At 49.9% G+C, this 18,733-nt stretch overlaps 1 protein-coding gene across 2 annotated transcripts; it reads right to left on the reverse strand.

The window, feature by feature from the left end:
* Positions 1-316: 316 nt before the first annotated feature.
* Positions 317-18,343, reverse strand: LOC144731066 (fructose-bisphosphate aldolase, muscle type). Of its 2 annotated transcripts, none has more exons than XM_078612061.1 (9): positions 18,256-18,343; positions 8,140-8,274; positions 6,917-7,128; positions 6,278-6,332; positions 4,871-5,031; positions 3,424-3,507; positions 3,088-3,262; positions 1,832-2,031; positions 317-1,471 (listed from the first exon to the last, which is right to left on the reverse strand). In XM_078612061.1, exons 2-9 carry the CDS (start codon positions 8,249-8,251, stop codon positions 1,379-1,381), a joined length of 1,092 nt encoding a protein of 363 aa, XP_078468187.1. In that variant the 5' UTR covers positions 8,252-8,274; positions 18,256-18,343; the 3' UTR covers positions 317-1,378. The 2 variants fall into 2 exon arrangements, with proteins under 2 accessions (XP_078468187.1, XP_078468188.1); XM_078612062.1 differs by lacking the exon at positions 18,256-18,343 and adding an exon at positions 11,434-11,521.
* Between the last annotated feature and the right edge of the window lie 390 nt (positions 18,344-18,733).

An 18,733-nucleotide genomic window follows, 5' to 3' on the forward strand; every position in this document is an offset into this window, starting at 1 on the left:
GACAAACGGGGGATGTGTGCGCGTACGAGCAGACGCGACTTGGAATTCATAATAAAGGTTGTTTTTGGGTTAGAACGCGCTAGGATAAATGTGTCGTTAACCCGCCGCCACACCACCAGTAAGGCTTGTCACGTAAACAAAACGTGTCCCAAAGAGTCACTTCAGCCCACTGGTGTTGCGTTGCCCACAACGTTTACAATCGAGTTCCGTGACGTTCCGCTGGATGTAATAGTGGTCGCGAAAGCCTGGAATTGCGCCCGACGTTACGATTTCCTCGCCCTTCGCTCGCGACAATAAAAACACACCACCCTCAATATCTAAGTCTCCTTTTTTATTGTATGCTCATGCTCAGTGCACATCACCTCTTCACAGCACAGACACTGTACATTACATGACCAGCAGTCGCCTGCCACATTCATAAGCCTGGGGAGACGGGTTGAACCCTCGATGTTAATAATCTCTATAATAAGCAGCAACACCCAACACAACAACAGGTTAAAGACGCTCACGCGCACGCACACACACGCTCACTTTGGGGAGTAGGATAATGCACAAACGTGAAATAACTAGACCCATTAGCTTCGCGTGATGGAATAGCTGAAGAGCAATCTATCTATGCGCACAAATAATAGTCCACTGGTGCAGTCTAAAGTCACAATAATCATCACCTTTGCGACATTTCTCTTGCCCACTATGTTTCTGATAGGCAGTCTATAGTATACGTTCAGAAATGACAGGTCCACCTCATTTCAAATATTCCTTTCTACCGAACAGCATACAGGGAACCAGGAGTGTTACTCTTTTGGTGGTTACTTTATCTGCTTGCTCAAGATTGGCTACAAGTTGTATAGATTACAGCAATGTCTGCTGGTACAAGCTCACGAACACACAACCAACACGACCACGGTACACGAGACTACACGGTGGCTGGGTTGAGATGCAACACCAGAGCAGACGGCACAGGAAGACGGGGAGGGGGGTGCTGCCAGCGCTCAATTGCGGGCGGAACTCTCGATCGTTGGAACACGTATTGCAATCTCGAAACGCAATATTTTCAAGTACCACTCAAAAAACATCGGATGTTGTTGTTCCTGAAACATCAGCCGGTACACACCAGAACAAGCCAATACCTTGCCAATACAATTTCAACCATCGGACACACGGTTGGCTTATCGAATGCCATTGTCGCGTGTTTTTTTTTAAGAGCTCCGGTACAATTGAGACGCTAAACAGTTTGCTGCCAAGCCGGCCGCAGGTGGTGGCGGTGGTGGTGGTGGTAACGTCGACAGCAGGCGGCGTCATGCGGGAACCGCAGGTGGGCGCCGTTCTCGCGGTCGTGTGCAGAAAGGGGGCGGACGGGGTGGGCCACGTGGCCGCTCTAGTAGGCGTGGTTGGCGACGAACAGAGACTCGCCGGCAGCGGCGCCGGTGCCAGTGGGCTTGTACTCGCCCTTGGAAGCCTGCCCGTTGATCTGTTTGGGGGGGGGGGAGGGTATGAAGCACGGCAGGTTAGAAACGTTACGCTGTTAAAGGACATCTTTGTGTTCCAATGTTCCGCGCCCCCACCCCCAAATTTTTGTAAAATCTCAACCATGACCTGGACCACATGGTTGAGGGTAGAGGCACTTTCCCATCTGGGTCATTGAGGACCAGGCCGAGACCTTTAACTCGCTGGCTACAACTTGAGAATCCGGTTCAATCACCGGCATCCGAAACGCAGATTCGAGCCCGGGCTCTCAGCAGCACCAACAGGCTTGGCACCCCAACCTCTGAGGCCATGACATCTCTTCGTTTCACGGTTACGTTCCCGCGTCTCCTCCGTCGCCTCGCACCTTGGCACGACGCATCAGCTCGTCCTGGGCGGCCTTCAGGTTCTCTTTCTTGCCACCCCAGGCCTTGAGCACGGAGGCCTGCAGGGCGCGGCCGTAGGAGAAGGTCAGGGCCCATGGCTTGATCAGGTGCAGCTTGTTGATGGCGTTCAGGTGGATGGAGGCATCCTCCTCACTCTGTCCTCCGGACAGGAAGGTGATGCCTGTGTCAGGGTGAAGAGTAGCAGCAGAACACACAGGGAATAAAGACTCGGAAATAAACAAAACAAATCCCACAGCGTACGCCACAGACTCACGTGCTGGCTAATGTTGTTTTTATCACTACGCAGGCTCGGTTCCCAGAGAAGCTCTCATCACGTGGTCGGAAATGGGCATCACCATGGTGAAAAATACGCCGTACAAACTGGAAATATGAGCCACAATGCTGTGTTTTTTTTAATTAATAACAGTGGTGAGCAGCAAGTTGTAGAAGAGAGTTTTGAAGACCTCAAGTATGGAGCGTGGCATTGTATGCAGCATAAACTTTTACTCTGAGAAAGGAAGTCTGGGGATGATGGTTTTGGCATCAAATGGAGGCAAATCAGTTGGGATGGAGGGAAAGGGTGATGAGGTCCTTTTGGAGCAAGTTTAGGAGGACAAAAGTCGAATTGTAATAATCTAGAAAAAGAAATACATGTGGATTTTATTAAGTAGTCCTAGGCTGGTGGGGAGCGGCCACGAAAAGTGAGGTGAAGAAAAAAGCTCAAGGTCGGACAGGATGGAGAGAATTCGAGCCAAGCACCTTACCCACTGGGCAAAGGACTAAAGTAGAACAGGAAATACTGGGATGCTGTCCTCCCAAGTTAAATTTACAATGCTCTCTGTCCATCTTAGGTCTGTCTGCCCGTTCCTTTTCCTTCCACTTTCCTAACACACTTGACAATTTCTCTGGGGTTTCCCCCCCCCCCCCCACCGCAACTGGCACGTGTCTAACATACTTTAGTTCCTATCACAGCAAGGTCGAGCTTTTCCACCAACCGCTTGTCCGTGTACTTTCCTACGCTCATTTGGCTGCCCACGGGATTACGCGACAGGTGTCGTCCCAGCAATCAGCATCACAAAAGCTGCGACGCTACGGTTCGGCCCAACCCTTCGCGGTGGGGAATCCCGTCCACGAACAACGCCGCCCACCCGGTGCCCACTTTGGGCTTGCCTGCGGGGGTGCTGCGAGTGCGTGAGTGTGCGAGAGAGAGGAGCGCCCGGGCATCGGCGAGTCTTACCGGGAACGGCGGGCGGCACGGTGCGGCGCAGGGCGGTCAGAGTGGCCATGCCGACCTGCTCGGGCGTGTACTTGGTGGTGCTGGCGTGGCCGGCGGTCACCATGTTGGGCTTGAGCAGGGTACCCTCCAGGTACACGTGGTGGTCGCTCAGCGCCTTGTAGGTGGCGGCCAGCACCTGCGGAGATGACGGGAGAAGGGAGATGCGGGCGCACACAAACACAGCTCTTCAGGCGCCGCGAGGAAGCGTCGGCGGTCTTCCAGGTGGGAAAACGACCTCGACGTGCGTACCTTACTCGCCTACAATTGAATCACCGGGGAGGGTGTGCGTTGGCCTACCTTCTCGGTGATGTACTGGCAGGTCTTCAGGTCATGGTCTCCGTCGGGGAGGATCTCGGGCTCCACAATGGGCACCAGGCCGTTCTGCAGCAAGAAATGGTCGGGTTACTCGTCGCTGACATTTGACCGAGTCGGGCACTGGGCCGAGGTGCAGCGACGGCTCGATCACTTACAGCAGGCCTCCTTAAGGTCACGAAACAGCCAGATGCGGGGTACCGCCTACGTCATCGGACAATTAATAACCAGCAGTGCGCGACTGCACTCATCAATTCCAAACCCATGTAATATCGTTGTAAAGCCATTTGCCCGCTTTTGTCAATTCGCTGGCAGAATTCCAGATTTTTTTTAACCATGAGGCTACCCCTGAAGCCACCTCTACCGGCGCACTCACCAACTTGACGTGAAAATGCCCCCTGCTGATCAACTCCCTACCATAAAAAATTAAGTATATTTAGCACAGACAACCCCCCCTGGCGTCTGCCCAGTGTCCCGTAAAGTCCGCCGTAGCGTGGCCCCAGACCTGCAAACTCGGCAGTGGAAGCATTTGGGCTGTCGCACAAGAAGCTCGCCAAAAAGAATCGTGGCCAAGGCGCAAGCCAGATGGGCTAAGGTTAGGTCACAGCATGCAATGGGGGGGGCGGCGGGGAGGGTCCTATTAAAAATAGCGTTTACAAGACCGTTTTCAAATTGCCAGCTGTCACGTCTACCGAACTGTATGAAGCATGTACACTGGATATGTAGCTCTTACACAAGCTTATTTACATCAATGCTTCGGTCAGGGGCAGTCAGGAAGCACGTCACTTTGAATTCCTGTTTGGGGTCGACTCGGCCCATCATCCCTACAGGGGTCAAGGAAATTTTCCACAACTTTGTTGGCAGCCCTACTTAATTTGTTTAAAGAGGTGGTGCCCTCAATATCAGAGGGACATGGATTTTTTGTATTTTTTTTTTTTCCAGCGATTGGAGGTGCACCACTCTCCTCCACCCGGTTTGAACGTCTGGGGCAGTCTCGCTTCTTTGAAAATGCAGTCCCCGCATACGCGCTTGCAAACAGGCAGGCGCAGGTGCAATTCGACCACGCAGTGTTTCATTGAGCTTGTGACAGTCACGGCTACAGGCCAAACTCAATCCCCAGTCAATCGCTCACCAGCAGTCAGCCGCTTCTCGTGCTGCTATTGTTTACTTTCCCCCCCATGACCTTCAACCATCGATTCCTCCGCCCATCTTGAGGACTCTACCTCGATAAACGCACCGACCCCTTACTCTGCTACACCTCCACCCGTGCGTCTTCGCCGCTTGCCCCTTCGCGTGCGGCTCGAGCCTGCGCCCAGCCACCGCGACGAAACAAAACACCTCGGCGCGACAGAGCGCGCGGCAAAGGAGAGAACCGGCGTAAAACCACATCGCGCCCCCCTCCCCACCACCACGGCGAGCCATCGGCGCCCACCTGCTGACAGATGGTGGCATAGCGGGCCAGCACGTTGGCGTTCTCAACGATGGAAAGCCTGGAGGGGGTGTTGGGGGAGATCTTCAGCACGCAACGCCACTTGGCGAAGTCGGCGCCGTCCTTCTTGTACTGAGCGCAGCGTTCCGCCAGGCCATCCAGACCTGCCGAGAGAACCCCACGCGTGCGTGCGTGTCATCACGTGAACGGACGGGCCGGCTCCGCGACATTTCGACGTGGAAACATGAAGACGAGTTGCCCCCCGCGTGCGTTTCAAGGAGGCGCGCGCTTTTCACGTTTTGTCCGCAACACCGAGTTTAAATTAGCAGTAGGAGATGTAAAAATCACAGATGGAAGCAGATTACACCCATCATCATCATCACCATCATTACAGGCAATGATTTGAACCGACAATGGTTAATAATAATCATGCTGTTTATCCAGAAAATACGTCTCAACATTTTCAGAATGGTCCCTCGCTTGGCCAGTTGTGCACTCGCGTGTGCGTTTTGGTTTTATGTGGGAGGAAACCTGTTACTAGAGATAATCAACACGCAACAGGAACCACCTCCCCCCTCATTCAATGCTGCACACACAGACCCGATTCAAAAAACCAAACTTGCAGCTCCGATATCTCCTGGTGATCCCCGACCCCCCACGTTCACCGCTCGCTCGGGGCAAATAATGTAGGAGAGCAGTGCAACACGGCCACGCTAAGATACCTCGCATGGGATAACCCCCCCCGCCGAGAGGTTTTACGTAACTGCCAGAGTGGGGAGGGGGGGGCAGGAAAACAATGGGGAAGTGGGCACGTGGCCATAGGACTGGCTGAGGCAACGCGGCGACGGAGTCTGCAGCGATCACACCCTCACCAACGATCCACGTTTTTCGGCAATGGCACCTTCTATCAAGCAGCCTGCCTCGCCTAAATGTGCATCATCATCATCATTAGCCATTATCAACCCACAGATTGATTAAGGTCTCCCCAAAGCAATCGCGGTCTGCAACGTTAACAGATTGAATGTTTTTTTCAACGTTTTGCACATCTACAACGCTTTGTCGATCCGCTCCGGGCGAGTCCCTCCCTGCTTCACCGCACCGATTGGCGCGGGCGTTTAGTTGCAGGGCAACGGAGCGCAGGCATGGGAACGTATCGCAATGGAACAATGCTTTTCGCTGTACCGCCCCTGTGCTCACTTTAACCCCCAGCCCCGCATCTCATGGCAACGTGCGTTTCCGTGTGCGGTGGTGGCCCATCCAAAGCTCTATCCGGCGAGCTTCTGAGGCTGCGGGGCACAGTCTGCGCGATTTTGGTCACCGGCTCTCCGTGCTACTGTTATACGACAGCGTTACGTAGTGACGAGTGTTGAGGTTTGCTTGATTTGTAAACCCAGAGGGGGGAGCACTCACCCTGTGTGGTTCCCTCTCCGTTGGTTCCAGCCAGCGGCACCACACCCTTGTCAACCTGTTGTGGGAGGGGGATGGAGGGGGGTTCAACATCAAGAACCGGTAAATGTCGATGTGTGCCTGCATGTAGAGTTAACGAGAATAAAATATACGGTCATTTGTCATAGGCAAACTGATGATTTTTTTTTCATGCAGACTTATGCGTGCCAATTTGCTGTTAAAAAGCTACACTACTATGGTGCATGAACAGAAAAAATTCGTGAAAAATATTAAGGATGCATTACATGAGATCACATCATGTTGTTGAGCTATCATCTGTTGCCAGCTTGCTTCTGAAAAACAAGTGAATACCTCATTGGACTTTGCCTGGTAGGATGGGGATGGTTTAGCTTAATTTGTTTGTGTTTAGGGGATTTGTTTACCTTTCTTGTACTTCGCACTCCTATCGTCGCCTATGTACTGTTTGTTGTTGTAACGTTCTTACCCACCCCTACTGGACATCTGTGAATAAAGAGCTTCATAGCTCATCGGATTCCTCCTCTGTCATAACTAAACACTCCGATTCAGATCTCGCATCGCGTGGCACTGTCCGCGTTTGCGTAGCACCGTGGTGCTGCGGCAGCAAGGAGAGACGGGCCCCACCTTGATGCCGACGAGGATGCCATTGTCCTTGACGAGCTTGACGAAGGGCACGCCGCCGTCCGTCTTCTGGTACATCGTCTCGTGGAAGAAGATAATGCCCCCGATGTGCTCCTTGATGCTGGGGTCGGTGGTGAAGAGCAGCTGGCGGTAGAAGCGGCGGTGCTCGTCGGTGTTCTCCAGTCCAATCTGGGTCAGCCGCTTTCCCATGGTGCCTTGGGGGCGGGAGGGAGGGAGGGAAGGCACCGGTTTAATCGCTCGTCAGCCAGACATCATCCCCGGGCGCTTTCAGACGCGCTTCCGCAGCCGTCTGGAACGCTCGTACCTTCCGATATGAGGAAGCCACCGGAGCGATGCACTTTTAAATCATCGTGTACATTTACAAACTCATTTCTTTTGCACTGCTTTTTGTGTCTAGTTTGTTGTCCTTCCCCCGCGCCTCCCATTAGCACGGTTGGCTACGTATGGTGCGAAAGAAGTTCAACATACATAACATCTCGAATGCGCCCCAGATGAAACAGTGGCTGGGCATACTATAGGCTGTGTTGGCTTGGGCTAAGCACCAGGCCAGAGACAGAGAAGCAGGCCTGAGATAGAGGTCATTCAAAGTGGCGAGTTGGGAAATGAACATTGCAGAGTAGACATGGAGATGGCCCAGGACGAGGAGGAGCAGAGAGCAAGAGAACCAGCAAGGGAGATGCCACCACATGAGTGGGGAATAAAAGGCTTGGACTGCGAGATTGCAAGGAGATGGCAGTACAACAATAGATGATTTGACCTCTCTGGGTGGAGCTTTGAGTATTACCACTTGTGGGCTTTCTCCACCAACCATAGGTCAGGTGGTCTCCCACAGGTCAACCGTAAACAGTATTGGCCCACCATCTGAACGCAGGACCGCCTCGAGGCTTTCCTGGGTAAAGGATACGACCTTCACTGGTAGGCTCAAGCCCGTCATTTCAGAAGTGGGCGACAGGCAGCTCAGGGACCAAGTCAGACCATCTTAGCTCAGGGACTAAGATGGTCACAGTGACGGACAAATTATTATTTGAGGGCCCTTTTCATAGCGGCAGGCATCATGTGGCCGCGGGCCATTTGTAAGGAAGCCAGTCGCGAGCCGTACACGGTCATGCTACAGGTTTCCGACCCCCCCCCTGCAATTAAATCATTAAAAACAATTTTGGACGCCAGCAATCGTTTTCGTACAGCCCTCCCTCGACTTCGCTTACCGACAGACTCATCAGCGGCGAGGATGCCCTTGCCGGAAGCCACAATGCGCTGGGCAATGTCTGCCAGCTCCTTCTTCTGGTCCGGGGTGAGTGCCGGGAAGTGAGGAGACATGTTTGCTGTTGGTTACGGGTGATCTGCGGAGAGCGCACGCACACACACACACAGATGGGTTCACCGGTTAGGATCACACGAAAACCTCAACATTGCCTTCCTTAATCCTGCCGCTAGATGACGCCAGTGTCGCGTCCTTCACGGGCAGCCTTCTCATCGGCACCACCATCTTGGCGTTCGGCCTCCTACGACGTCTTTGCCATAACTCTGGGGCACCACTCCGATGCCCGTCTGGGAAACTCACCATCCTCCAATCGTCCACGTGTGTCCCACTATATACTGTATATCTACCAAACAGTTATCACCAATACTGGAACAACGTGTTATATAAGTATAAAACCGCGTCAGTCTAACCCAGGACAATTGAAATCCCCATCCGATCTTAACATTTCAAAAGATAATCCTTATCATAATTAAAATAAAAAAACTTACGCCAATTTTCAAACAGAAGGGTGAGCGAATGACTCGTTGTAAATTTGCGTAAGGCACAGTGCCTGCCCTATCACGGATGCAAAACGTTTGTGGTCGTAAATAATGTATGAATGAGTCGCCATGCAACGGTACAGTGCATTCCTGCTAAAGAAAATAAACCCAGGTGTAACTTGAGAGTCTGAAGCAGTTTGCCACTGTTAGACCCCTCCCAAAGGGAGCTGTTACTTTAGAACCCTGTCACTGTGAAAGTCTACTTTTCCATTTTTTTTTACAGCGCATCAACAATGATTCTGGCTGTCGCCTGATGAAGCTGGTTGTAATTACTGGCGAAACGTCGTGCTCAGATTGTAAATGTTGTGGCTTGGCTCTCCCAACACACCGGTTAGTGCTGTACTAGTGACGGATTGTCCACGTTCTGTTTACGTGACAACCCTTACTAGTTGGCCGTGTCGGGTTTAACGACACATTTATATATTTACACGATCTAACCCAAAAAAAACTATTATGAATGAACCCCATCTGACAATCGCGGCTCATAGATTTCATTTTTGCAGGTGCTCCCCCTTTCAAAAGTGTAAATATTTTTAATCAATGAGCTCTTACCTGATTGTAACGTTTAATTGATTAATTCGTGTGTCGTGGAATCTTGAGTAAAATGTATTTAAACTAAACAATTCATTTTATTTCATCAGGTAAGGCCCACTGAACTATATCTCTTTTTCAGAAGCGACCTGGCCACAAATGATAGCTCAACGAAGTGGCTTATCACGTGGACATTTATAGCAGCCAAATACTCTAAACGCATGTTTCTAAATGTGGAGGGAAAACCAGGAGTACCTGGAGAAAAATCCACGCGACCAAGAGGAGAGATACGCAGACTCCAAATACACAGCAGGTGTCAGGGTCGGGATCGAACCCACGACCTCCTGTTCACGAACACATCCCTCCAGGATGTGCTGTGGTCGAGATCTGGAGTCTAATTTGGAAATTGTCAACTCGCACCCATCTTGGGAGTTAATAAAATGATTCTTGTACCATCGGGTTTTTTTTAACACGTATGCTTTTCACGACCAAAATTGTTAGAATCCAGAAGAGATGTTTGGTTCAAGATTGTGCAAATAAAATGCCAATATATCGTTTACCCTCCTTCAACATATCTACCATAATGTATTTTGTCATCCAACATTATTTATTTTAATGCATTAACCTCAAGGCATCATCATTACACCCTGCTCTCTTGCGGGGGCAGGACATTTATGGTATCACATCACTTATTCAAGGCCCAAGACAGGAGGGGAATGATTCACAATGACGACAATCGTCTGATGATGCAGGTTTATAACTATGGGCAAAACGTCGTTACACCAATCGTTAAATGTTGCGGATTGCCCTTGAACATACCGGTGTGCTGAAGGGACAGTAGATTGCCACATCAGTTTGCGTAACAACTTCATTTAATTTGCCTCTGTTTGGGTGGCGGGATGGGTGGATGACACGCATCGGCATTGCTCTCACCTCGGCAATCGCACCCCAAAAAATTAAGTTAAGCATCACAATTACCACCCGCAAACACTTGGCTTAGTCCTTTGGAAGATGATAACCCCCATAACGGGAATGTGGAATTTCCACGGATGGATGAGCCGTATGAGCGATGCCCGTTACGTTCGGCGTCAAATAAATATTAGCCCCATTTTCGCTTTGCGCACGCAAACAACCTCGCGGTCATATTCGGCGGCAAGTAAGGAAGCAAGCAAGCAAGCAAGCCTCGCTCTAATCTATTGCATCCCAAGTAAACCCCGAGGGACATCTCTATCACCCGATGACGACATCTGGGTCAGGACTGCAGAGGAAGCGGAGTGGTGCGTCACCGCACTCGCTGCAGTGTGACGACGCGTTTCGTCAGAATCGTTTGGCCAGGCAAAACGGGGCTCAGATTGCTTTCAAATAGAACAATGTGCAATCATCGCTTTAGCACACGGGCCGAGAGCTTTAGACCAAGGAATTTTAAAAACTCTAAAGAGGATGTCGCATTCAGAGCCACATTAATGGAAAAAAATAATTCAAACCAGGCTTGGGAAGATTTGTCACTGCGAATCTGCGCTGTCCGCTCGCTGTCAGCCTGCACACAGGTTTAGAATCACTGCGCAGTTGCTTATTCACGGTATATAACCTTGTACAATTTGCCGCTGACTTTCATATGCTATCACATATTAGCGACGGAGCAAAACGTGTCAAAACATATTGCGACAGCGTACCGTTCTCAATTTCTGTTTGTCATTCCTCTTATAAGAGTCTTACATTACCGGATACAGACGTACAAACGTAATTATTTTTCCGGATTTTTTTCAACAATTATTTTCTTAACACCTATTATAACGAGGGTCTTATTGTACATGAGCGTACAACATTGTTAAAAATTATCGTTAAATGTCATCAATAAGAACAAGGGATTCATATTCTTGGTTCTTTCGGTAAAGTCACGTAGAAGGGAAATAATAAAATAATATACATACAAATTCTCACGACGTTTCAAGAATAAGGGCGTTTTAAAACTTTCTTCGAGAAAAATAACCCAGCATATCAAAAATATATTTATAGCGACCAATAGCTGCCACGGTCGTGCAAAAATCACCGTCGGAAACTGGGATATAAAAATTAAACAATAAATAACACACACAATAAAACACCGACAAGCAAATCCTCCCACGAAGTCAATTATTTCACACATTCTCACATTTCACGTGGCTCACCTGTACGAGAATTCAAAAGGCTTTACCACAATAGCAGACCCTGGTCCTTCTATACCCGGTGGGGCTCGCTTTGACAATAAAAAAAGCCTGCAGACGTATTTCTGGGTCATTAAAAAACCGGGCGGGTTTAGCAAGCGGCGTCACGATTTCCCTACCCCCTCCTTCCTCCTCCTCCTCCCCATCCCTTCCCCACCCCTCGGGCTCCCTCCTCCTCCCAGCTCCACCACCCCACCCAGACCGCAGCGACGTGCAAACGACGCTACCCAACATGTCGGCCGCCATAAACCCACCCCCCTCTCTCAAGGTCACAGTGTCCGTCCAAGCCAGGGCCTTACGTGGGCTTCCCTGGACCGAGGAACCTTCTCTTTGGCCCGCTACCGATCAAGTCGCTCCACGCACCACCACACACACGCAACACTGCTGTGCCACACCGACCCTGCTTGGCTTACTTGGCGATAGCCAGGGCCGACCCTTTGACCCCTCCACCGCTCACGCCAATTTCCCTTTAACCCAATGACGCAACCACATTCAGCCAGCGATTCCATGGCAGAACGACTCTGCGTATATTGTTTTTTGCAATGTGCATTAGGCAATGAAAGGACATGTTGTGGACTTTTTAAAATATATAATGCATTCGTGAAAATAACTGTGTTATTGTACGAATACAGTTGTATAAACGAATGCAACAAACATTAGTAGGGGAATTCATGTAGTGCCACTTATGTAACAAAATATAAAATGAAAGCAATAAAAGAAATATTGTACAAGGACACAGAAATATAACATTGTAAATTGATAATAAAAACTCAACAGTAGTTTGCATCGTGCATTAGGTAATGAGACAAGGACTTGGGAAATAATATTACCAAATACGAGAGTATATCAGATATTTTAACATCTATTCTGCTTATATAACTGCAAATACTGCATAAATTCTAAAATGACGTTATACAGCCAGAAATATAATGCCGTGCAATTATTGCGACCAGTCTGACTGTTGCATTCGCATGCACAATCGTTGCATGAGATCACAAGTGGTCAGGAGTCGGGGCGTGCCTTTCTTTAGTCGCAGTCACCTTAGCAAAAACAAGCCTCATCGGAGAGAGGGCGCTGCGTAGGAGCTAATAATAAGTGCCGCACCATCGGCACCCGCGCCGCATTCCGAACAGGGCACCTCCTGGCACGAAAATGCACCGCTGATGGACAACCCTGGCACAAATGTGCGCACTTTCTGGAACAGGGCAGTCGATGGTGCTGGGGTGGGCACGTCAAGCAGCGACGCACTTACCACCCTCCCAAGGCCACGGGCTCTCACTGCAATCGTTTCTACCGCTGAATTTTTCATGGCTTTTTAATGGAAGGAGGGGGAAATGACGACTCAATGGTTGGCCTCGATCCGGGAACAGTGACTTGACAATGAGATCGCATAAAGCGCGGCAAGGTTAAGCTTTTGTCCTTCACAGCAACGGCTCAGCAGGCGCCAATGCTAGCGGGAAGAAGAAAAAAAACGAATGTCCATACACAGATGAACGGTGATGGTTCATCCGTGTATTTGAGCTCCCACCTGTTCATTAAAGATGTTACTAATCTAGAAACAGTGGTGAAAAACACGCGAATGAGTACGTTGTCACATTCTGTTACAGTGTGCATTTAAAAAGGGGCAGTTGTTAACTTCACTCGCATTAAAACTGGCATGAAAATAGGTTAAACGAGGCTGCGAGGCATTGAATGTTTCTCGACCAAGACAAAGATTAAGGGGGGGGGGGGCAAAACTGTCAGCGGCTGCAGAACAGGTTTGGAATGAAATTCACTCAGGGTGGTGCTGCTGCTGCTTGCTGTGCATAGACGGAAACCGCAAATAGCGAAAAAGAATGTTTTGCTCAAAGCCACCGCCTATGAAAACTTCTGCACAAGTGCAGCACGCGCGCCATGCAGCTCCTGCATTTTCTACAATAAAACAACTGCTATGATCTATAATAAGACAGGTGTCAGCCAGAATCGGGAAAAGGTTTACAGTTTGGCACGCGGGTTTAAAACCTGAAATCTGACGCCCCCCACCTCCCACTGCGGAAGCTTCGATAGTCGAGAACCTTGACATTTAGTTTTAGCAAGAGGCTGCATTGCTGTTAAAGGGCAGCCGGCAGGCTCAAGTAACAGTGGTCGTATTTATAGCAAAAAAAGGTTTGAGTTTCGTGGCCACCAGGGAGGTCGTGGCGTGGGTGATGAACACTCCGGGGAGCAGGAACACCCTCGAACAAGTGTAGATTGGCGGCGAGGGGGGCCGACAGGAGAATTGCCAATAGCCGATAAGATATCGCACATTGCCTGATCCCTTAGCGGGCAGCCCAGCAAGAAACCTCTCAGTGGCTTCTATAAATAAATGTTCAATTACATTGAGGCTTCACATTTTGCTCGTGCATTTTCTGCACTGTTCACGGGATGAGTGATCATCCGCCGACAGTTTCATGAAATATTTCGTCCATTAGAAAAAATTCTGTTTCGAAATTAACGAGCAGTTTGTGCGCATGTAAAAGAAAAATCATCCCGGACGTTTCCCCCTGCAATGACATCACCCACCCATGGACAAACACCGTTGAGTTTGGAAAAACTAAACTGCGTACGTGACAACGATGCAAGCCAAGGGCTCTAATAGCCTGCATGAGATATGGGATTTACATGCATGGGCGAGTGCTCGGCTCTTCTCATGCGAAAAGGACATCAGGGCGTGGGATTCTTTTTGGTGCAGTCGCATTGACAATGCAACAAGTAGTCGTCGTGAAAGAGTGATTTGGAAGATTAAATGTCCACTTAAATGCCTAACACTGCATTCATATTGTGGGGAATGCAATTTGAAAATAATCACATCCCACAGCTCCAACCTCCTGTTGGGCTGCATGGATATTCTCATGTTGCTAGGCAATATTTAAGCTAATCCCAGACAACCTAATTAGAATTGACTCTTACACACTCCAAGGCAATTCTAACTAACCAGTGGGCTGTGCAAATGTTAAGACAAATATACATTTGGAGTTTCTGTAGCCCGCTTCAAACTATCAAGTCCAATCGGATTGCATTTAGCGAGCTGCTGAGCATTGCCGCGCTCGACTCAGGCAAATGAGGACAGTGCAGGAAAATATAATCCCGTCCAGTGGATCATCCTACATTGCCTGCTGCGTCATAACATTCTAAAACCCACCTGAAATGTTACACACGGGGTGTGTCTGATTAAATATGGAGGGAGGCAGGGCATTAGCCACTTATAATGAAATGTCTATTTGCCTTTGGGCTTCTTGTACCCAGGAGATGCAGTCTACTTTCGCATTCAAATAACCACATCACGTGCACCACCTCCACGCCCCCCCAGTGGGAAGGCCCCAAACTGCCTGGCATTTTCCAGTGACTGCTGCAGTGCGGTGATGCAGCCGTAGTGCGTGGTTAACCCCTTGGAGGCCTCGCACCCAACCTTCCTTGCCTTGCACTCTCAGAAAAGGGTGGGGGGGAGAGTGGCGATTGGTGTCGCAGGAGAAAGAAAAAAATCCAAACGCGTTAAACATTCAAAATAATTATTCTTGGTTCTTTCGGTAAAGTCACGTAGAAGGGAAATAATAAAATAATATAAATATAAAACAATAAAATTCTCACGACTGCAACACAAGCAATCATCATGTGTGATGATGATTGCTTGTGTTGCAGTCGAAACGTCGTGAGAATTTTTATTGTTTTATATTTTTATTATTTTAATATTTCCCTTCTACGTGACTTTACCGAAAGAACCAAGAATATGAATCCCTGCAGTCACGAAAGCTTAAAATAAAAATTCAAAATAATTGTTTTTTTTTTACGAAAGAGGTCATTACAGTATGGTTTTTAAACAATGGTGCACCCAAAGCCGAGCTGCATTAGACTAAAGCTTTTATTTATTCATGTACATTTTTTTTAAAAACCATTCGATGGCGGTGGAAATATGTACGTCACAATGGACTGCTCGACCTTGGCCAGCGGTGGTGGTGGCAGCCACTGCTGTTTGCCTGGGTTCAGTGGAGGGTGGGGAAAGGTCATTGCTTCGGGGAGAGGGGGGGGGCGGCGAGTGACCGGTGTTTGGTGAGTGGAAGGCCGAGTGACCAGGGGTGAACGAGTGTAAGACGAATGTGACCTGGGCGAGTTCGTAGGTCAGCGAGAGCGCATATGGAGAGGATGCCATGGGGAGATTAGGCTTTGCGTAAAATGGTGGCTCGCGAGTGTCCGTGGCTGAATGACAATGAGTGTGTCACCCCCGAGAGATTTGGTGGAAAAATCAGTAAGAGGATCGATGGGTGCATACGAGGAGAAGAACAAAGAGGAGAGATGATGGTTAACAGGATGGCTGGTGAGTAGGAGAGTGCGTCAGCAGCAGTTCATGGTTTATATTTCCACATATATTTTTTTTACATACAATCCAACGAATAAGGTTGCCTTCTGCAAAGTTGATCATAAAAAAAAAACCCACAATCGTGTGCATTGTGAGCCCCAACTCGCAAATGTGAAAATGACTCACTTGCATGGCCGGTGCCCGTGGCCACCAGAGTTCGATTCACGGATACGGCAAACATGAGCGGCGAGCGACCTCTGAACTCGTGTCTGGGTCGACCCCTCCAGCAACCCAAGCACGCCACCATGATTGTTACGTTTGGTTAAACAACCCACACGACCGACGCAACCTTGAGGAGGCCTTCATCCATCACTTGACTGTCAGGGCTCAAATTTACTGACACATCGCCACAATGAAATGCTGTTCTGACGGTCTAACGGAATTCTTCCCTTTTTTTCGCTACCCAAGGCATCCGTTGTGAGAGATAAACGACTCTCAAATGGGATTTAATATGGACATGTGGGGAAAAAATAGCTTTATATCTCATCAGATTCCTCCAGTACAAATCTCAATATTATCAATCTTAATTTGGAGCTTTTATATTATCATCATTGATGAATGGCTCAGTGGAAGGAGGGCCAAATGAATGTGACGTATTGTCGCGAGGCAAGATGGTGGGTGTTGGTGGCGATGGCACTACTTGCTCAGTACAATGAGCAATCTTGTGTGGGTGGAGGCGTGTGGAACGTGCACACGCACGTTGGCTACAGAGATTAGCCGATGGGAGCATGGTCTGACGAATGTCGCTCGTGTGTGCATGGTGGTACAGTTGGGAGGATGTGGATGATTCATAACGGGCGAGAGGGGAGGAGGATGACAATGGTGAAGTATCCTGGGTGGGACGTGAGAAATCTGTAGGTTCGTATGCCGGGCTGGGGAGAGAGAGGGGAGGGGGGGTCACACTGGTTGTGGGGTGCGACTGCTGGACAACTCATGCGGTATTTGCTGGTGGGTGATGATTTCTGTGGGTGCCCGGTGTGGCTCTACGGGCTGGTGAAGGTGTATTCTGAAAGACAGGAGGGATAGCCGGTCACGTGCTGGGTTGACCGTGGGTTGGTTTGTCGATATACTGTCGATATATCGCGTGCCAGTGTTGAGTACGCGTGTTTGCTGGTGTGTGTATATGGGTTGACGGCGAAATCGCTGCGTAGTAGATCAATGTATTTGTATATTCGCCATGCTGGACGAGTGGTTTTTGGGTCAATGCATGCGTCTTGTATGGGCCTATACCTGGTGGATAATGTGTACAGTACAACAATGCATATCGCTGCATCACCTACAACATGATAATGTTTGCATCGTGGCGCTTGGCTCAAACTCCACCACCCCTCCCCGCTCCGACATGTGACGATATCAGCGCACTGCGGCTGATTTTATCACAAGCTTGTACATCTTTGTGTGTGTTTAAACTCCGTGTGTGTGTACAACCGTATGAATGCATGACGGCTTTTGCTCAGTGGACCGCGTTCTAGTCGTGGTCGTGCCCGGCTTACGAATGCGAATCGTCGACCTCCCCTGCCTCCCGCCCCATCTTTCAGCCCTCCTCTAACCCCCACAACCACCACCTCGGACAAAGACCTCGCAGAGCAGAGCACGGCTGAACCTCAACTCACCGCGCCAGTGGTGGTGGGTATAGCGGCATACACCACTGGACACAGCTTCTATCGGAACGACCCCCCCCCCCCAACACACAGCCCCCCTAAGTGAGGTCGAAGGATCGTGTCCACGTCCCTGTCGAAGGGGCCGCACCTCGATCGTCGGCGTTGCGTTGTTCTCCCGACACGAAGCCGCTAGTTCCGCTAAGTAACACACCACTAACCCACCCCACCACCACCACCACTATCACACATCAAAACTAATTTGACGGCGCAACAACATTTAGTCTTGTCACACACGTAGGCGGATCATGCAACTCGCTCACAGGGTTTTTTTTTAATGAAATACGATGGAGTTAATACGGTGTGTGTATATGCGCAAATGCTCGTATTTGAACTAACTAAAATATAAATATGTATTATCGTTACATAAACGCCCTCGCCATTCTCCGCGATGTTCACCAATCGGGGCTCGGGAGAGACAAAGGCGCGCGGGGAGCGGCCGAATGTGCGCACGTCACGGCGCGTGTGAGTCTCTCGACACGGAAGACTGCTGCGTTGTTGATGGCGACGATGATGGTGGTGGTGATGACAGGTGGTGGTGACAGGTGGTGGTGGTGATGATGGTGGTGGTGATGATGATGGTGGTGATGATGGTGGTAGGTGGTGGTGATGATGATGGTGGTGGTGGTGGTGATGATGATGGTGGTGATGATGGTGGTGGTGGTGATGGTGGTGGTGGTGATGATGATGGTGGTGGTGGTGGTGATGATGATGGTGGTGGTGGTGATGATGATGACTGTTGCAACCGCGACTCACGTGCAGGAGGAAGAAGAAAGAGCTGAAGCACACACGACTGGACGGGGCCGCCGAGTAAAGAAACCCCTTCACCACGCACCTTTATATACCCCCGCGTGACGTCAAAGCCCCCCCCCCCACTAACCCCCCCCCCCACTCCGCACTACCTCGCACCCCATTGGTCCACAGCTATAAAGGCACGCGGCCAACGCCTGGCGCAGTGTGGGAGAGTGGGGAGCGGTCGTGGGGGGGGGGTGAAGGGGGGTCACGTGACACCCCCCTCAATCCCCCCCCCTCAATCCCCCCCTCAATCCCCCCCCCAGTTGGAGCGGCATGGTTACGTGATCGAGAGTGATTAGATCGCTACAGGCGGATGGTGGTAACATCCGTCTGTAACATGAAATACGATGGAGTAACATTCGTCTGTAACGCGTCGAGATACAAGTTGAAGTGCCCCACCACCACCACCCCTAACATTTCCCAACATCCCCCACTAACT

The sequence above is a fragment of the Lampetra planeri genome, chromosome 37, assembly GCF_965212315.1.
Source record: "Lampetra planeri chromosome 37, kcLamPlan1.2.h2, whole genome shotgun sequence".
Classification (NCBI taxonomy): Eukaryota; Metazoa; Chordata; class Hyperoartia; order Petromyzontiformes; family Petromyzontidae; genus Lampetra; species Lampetra planeri.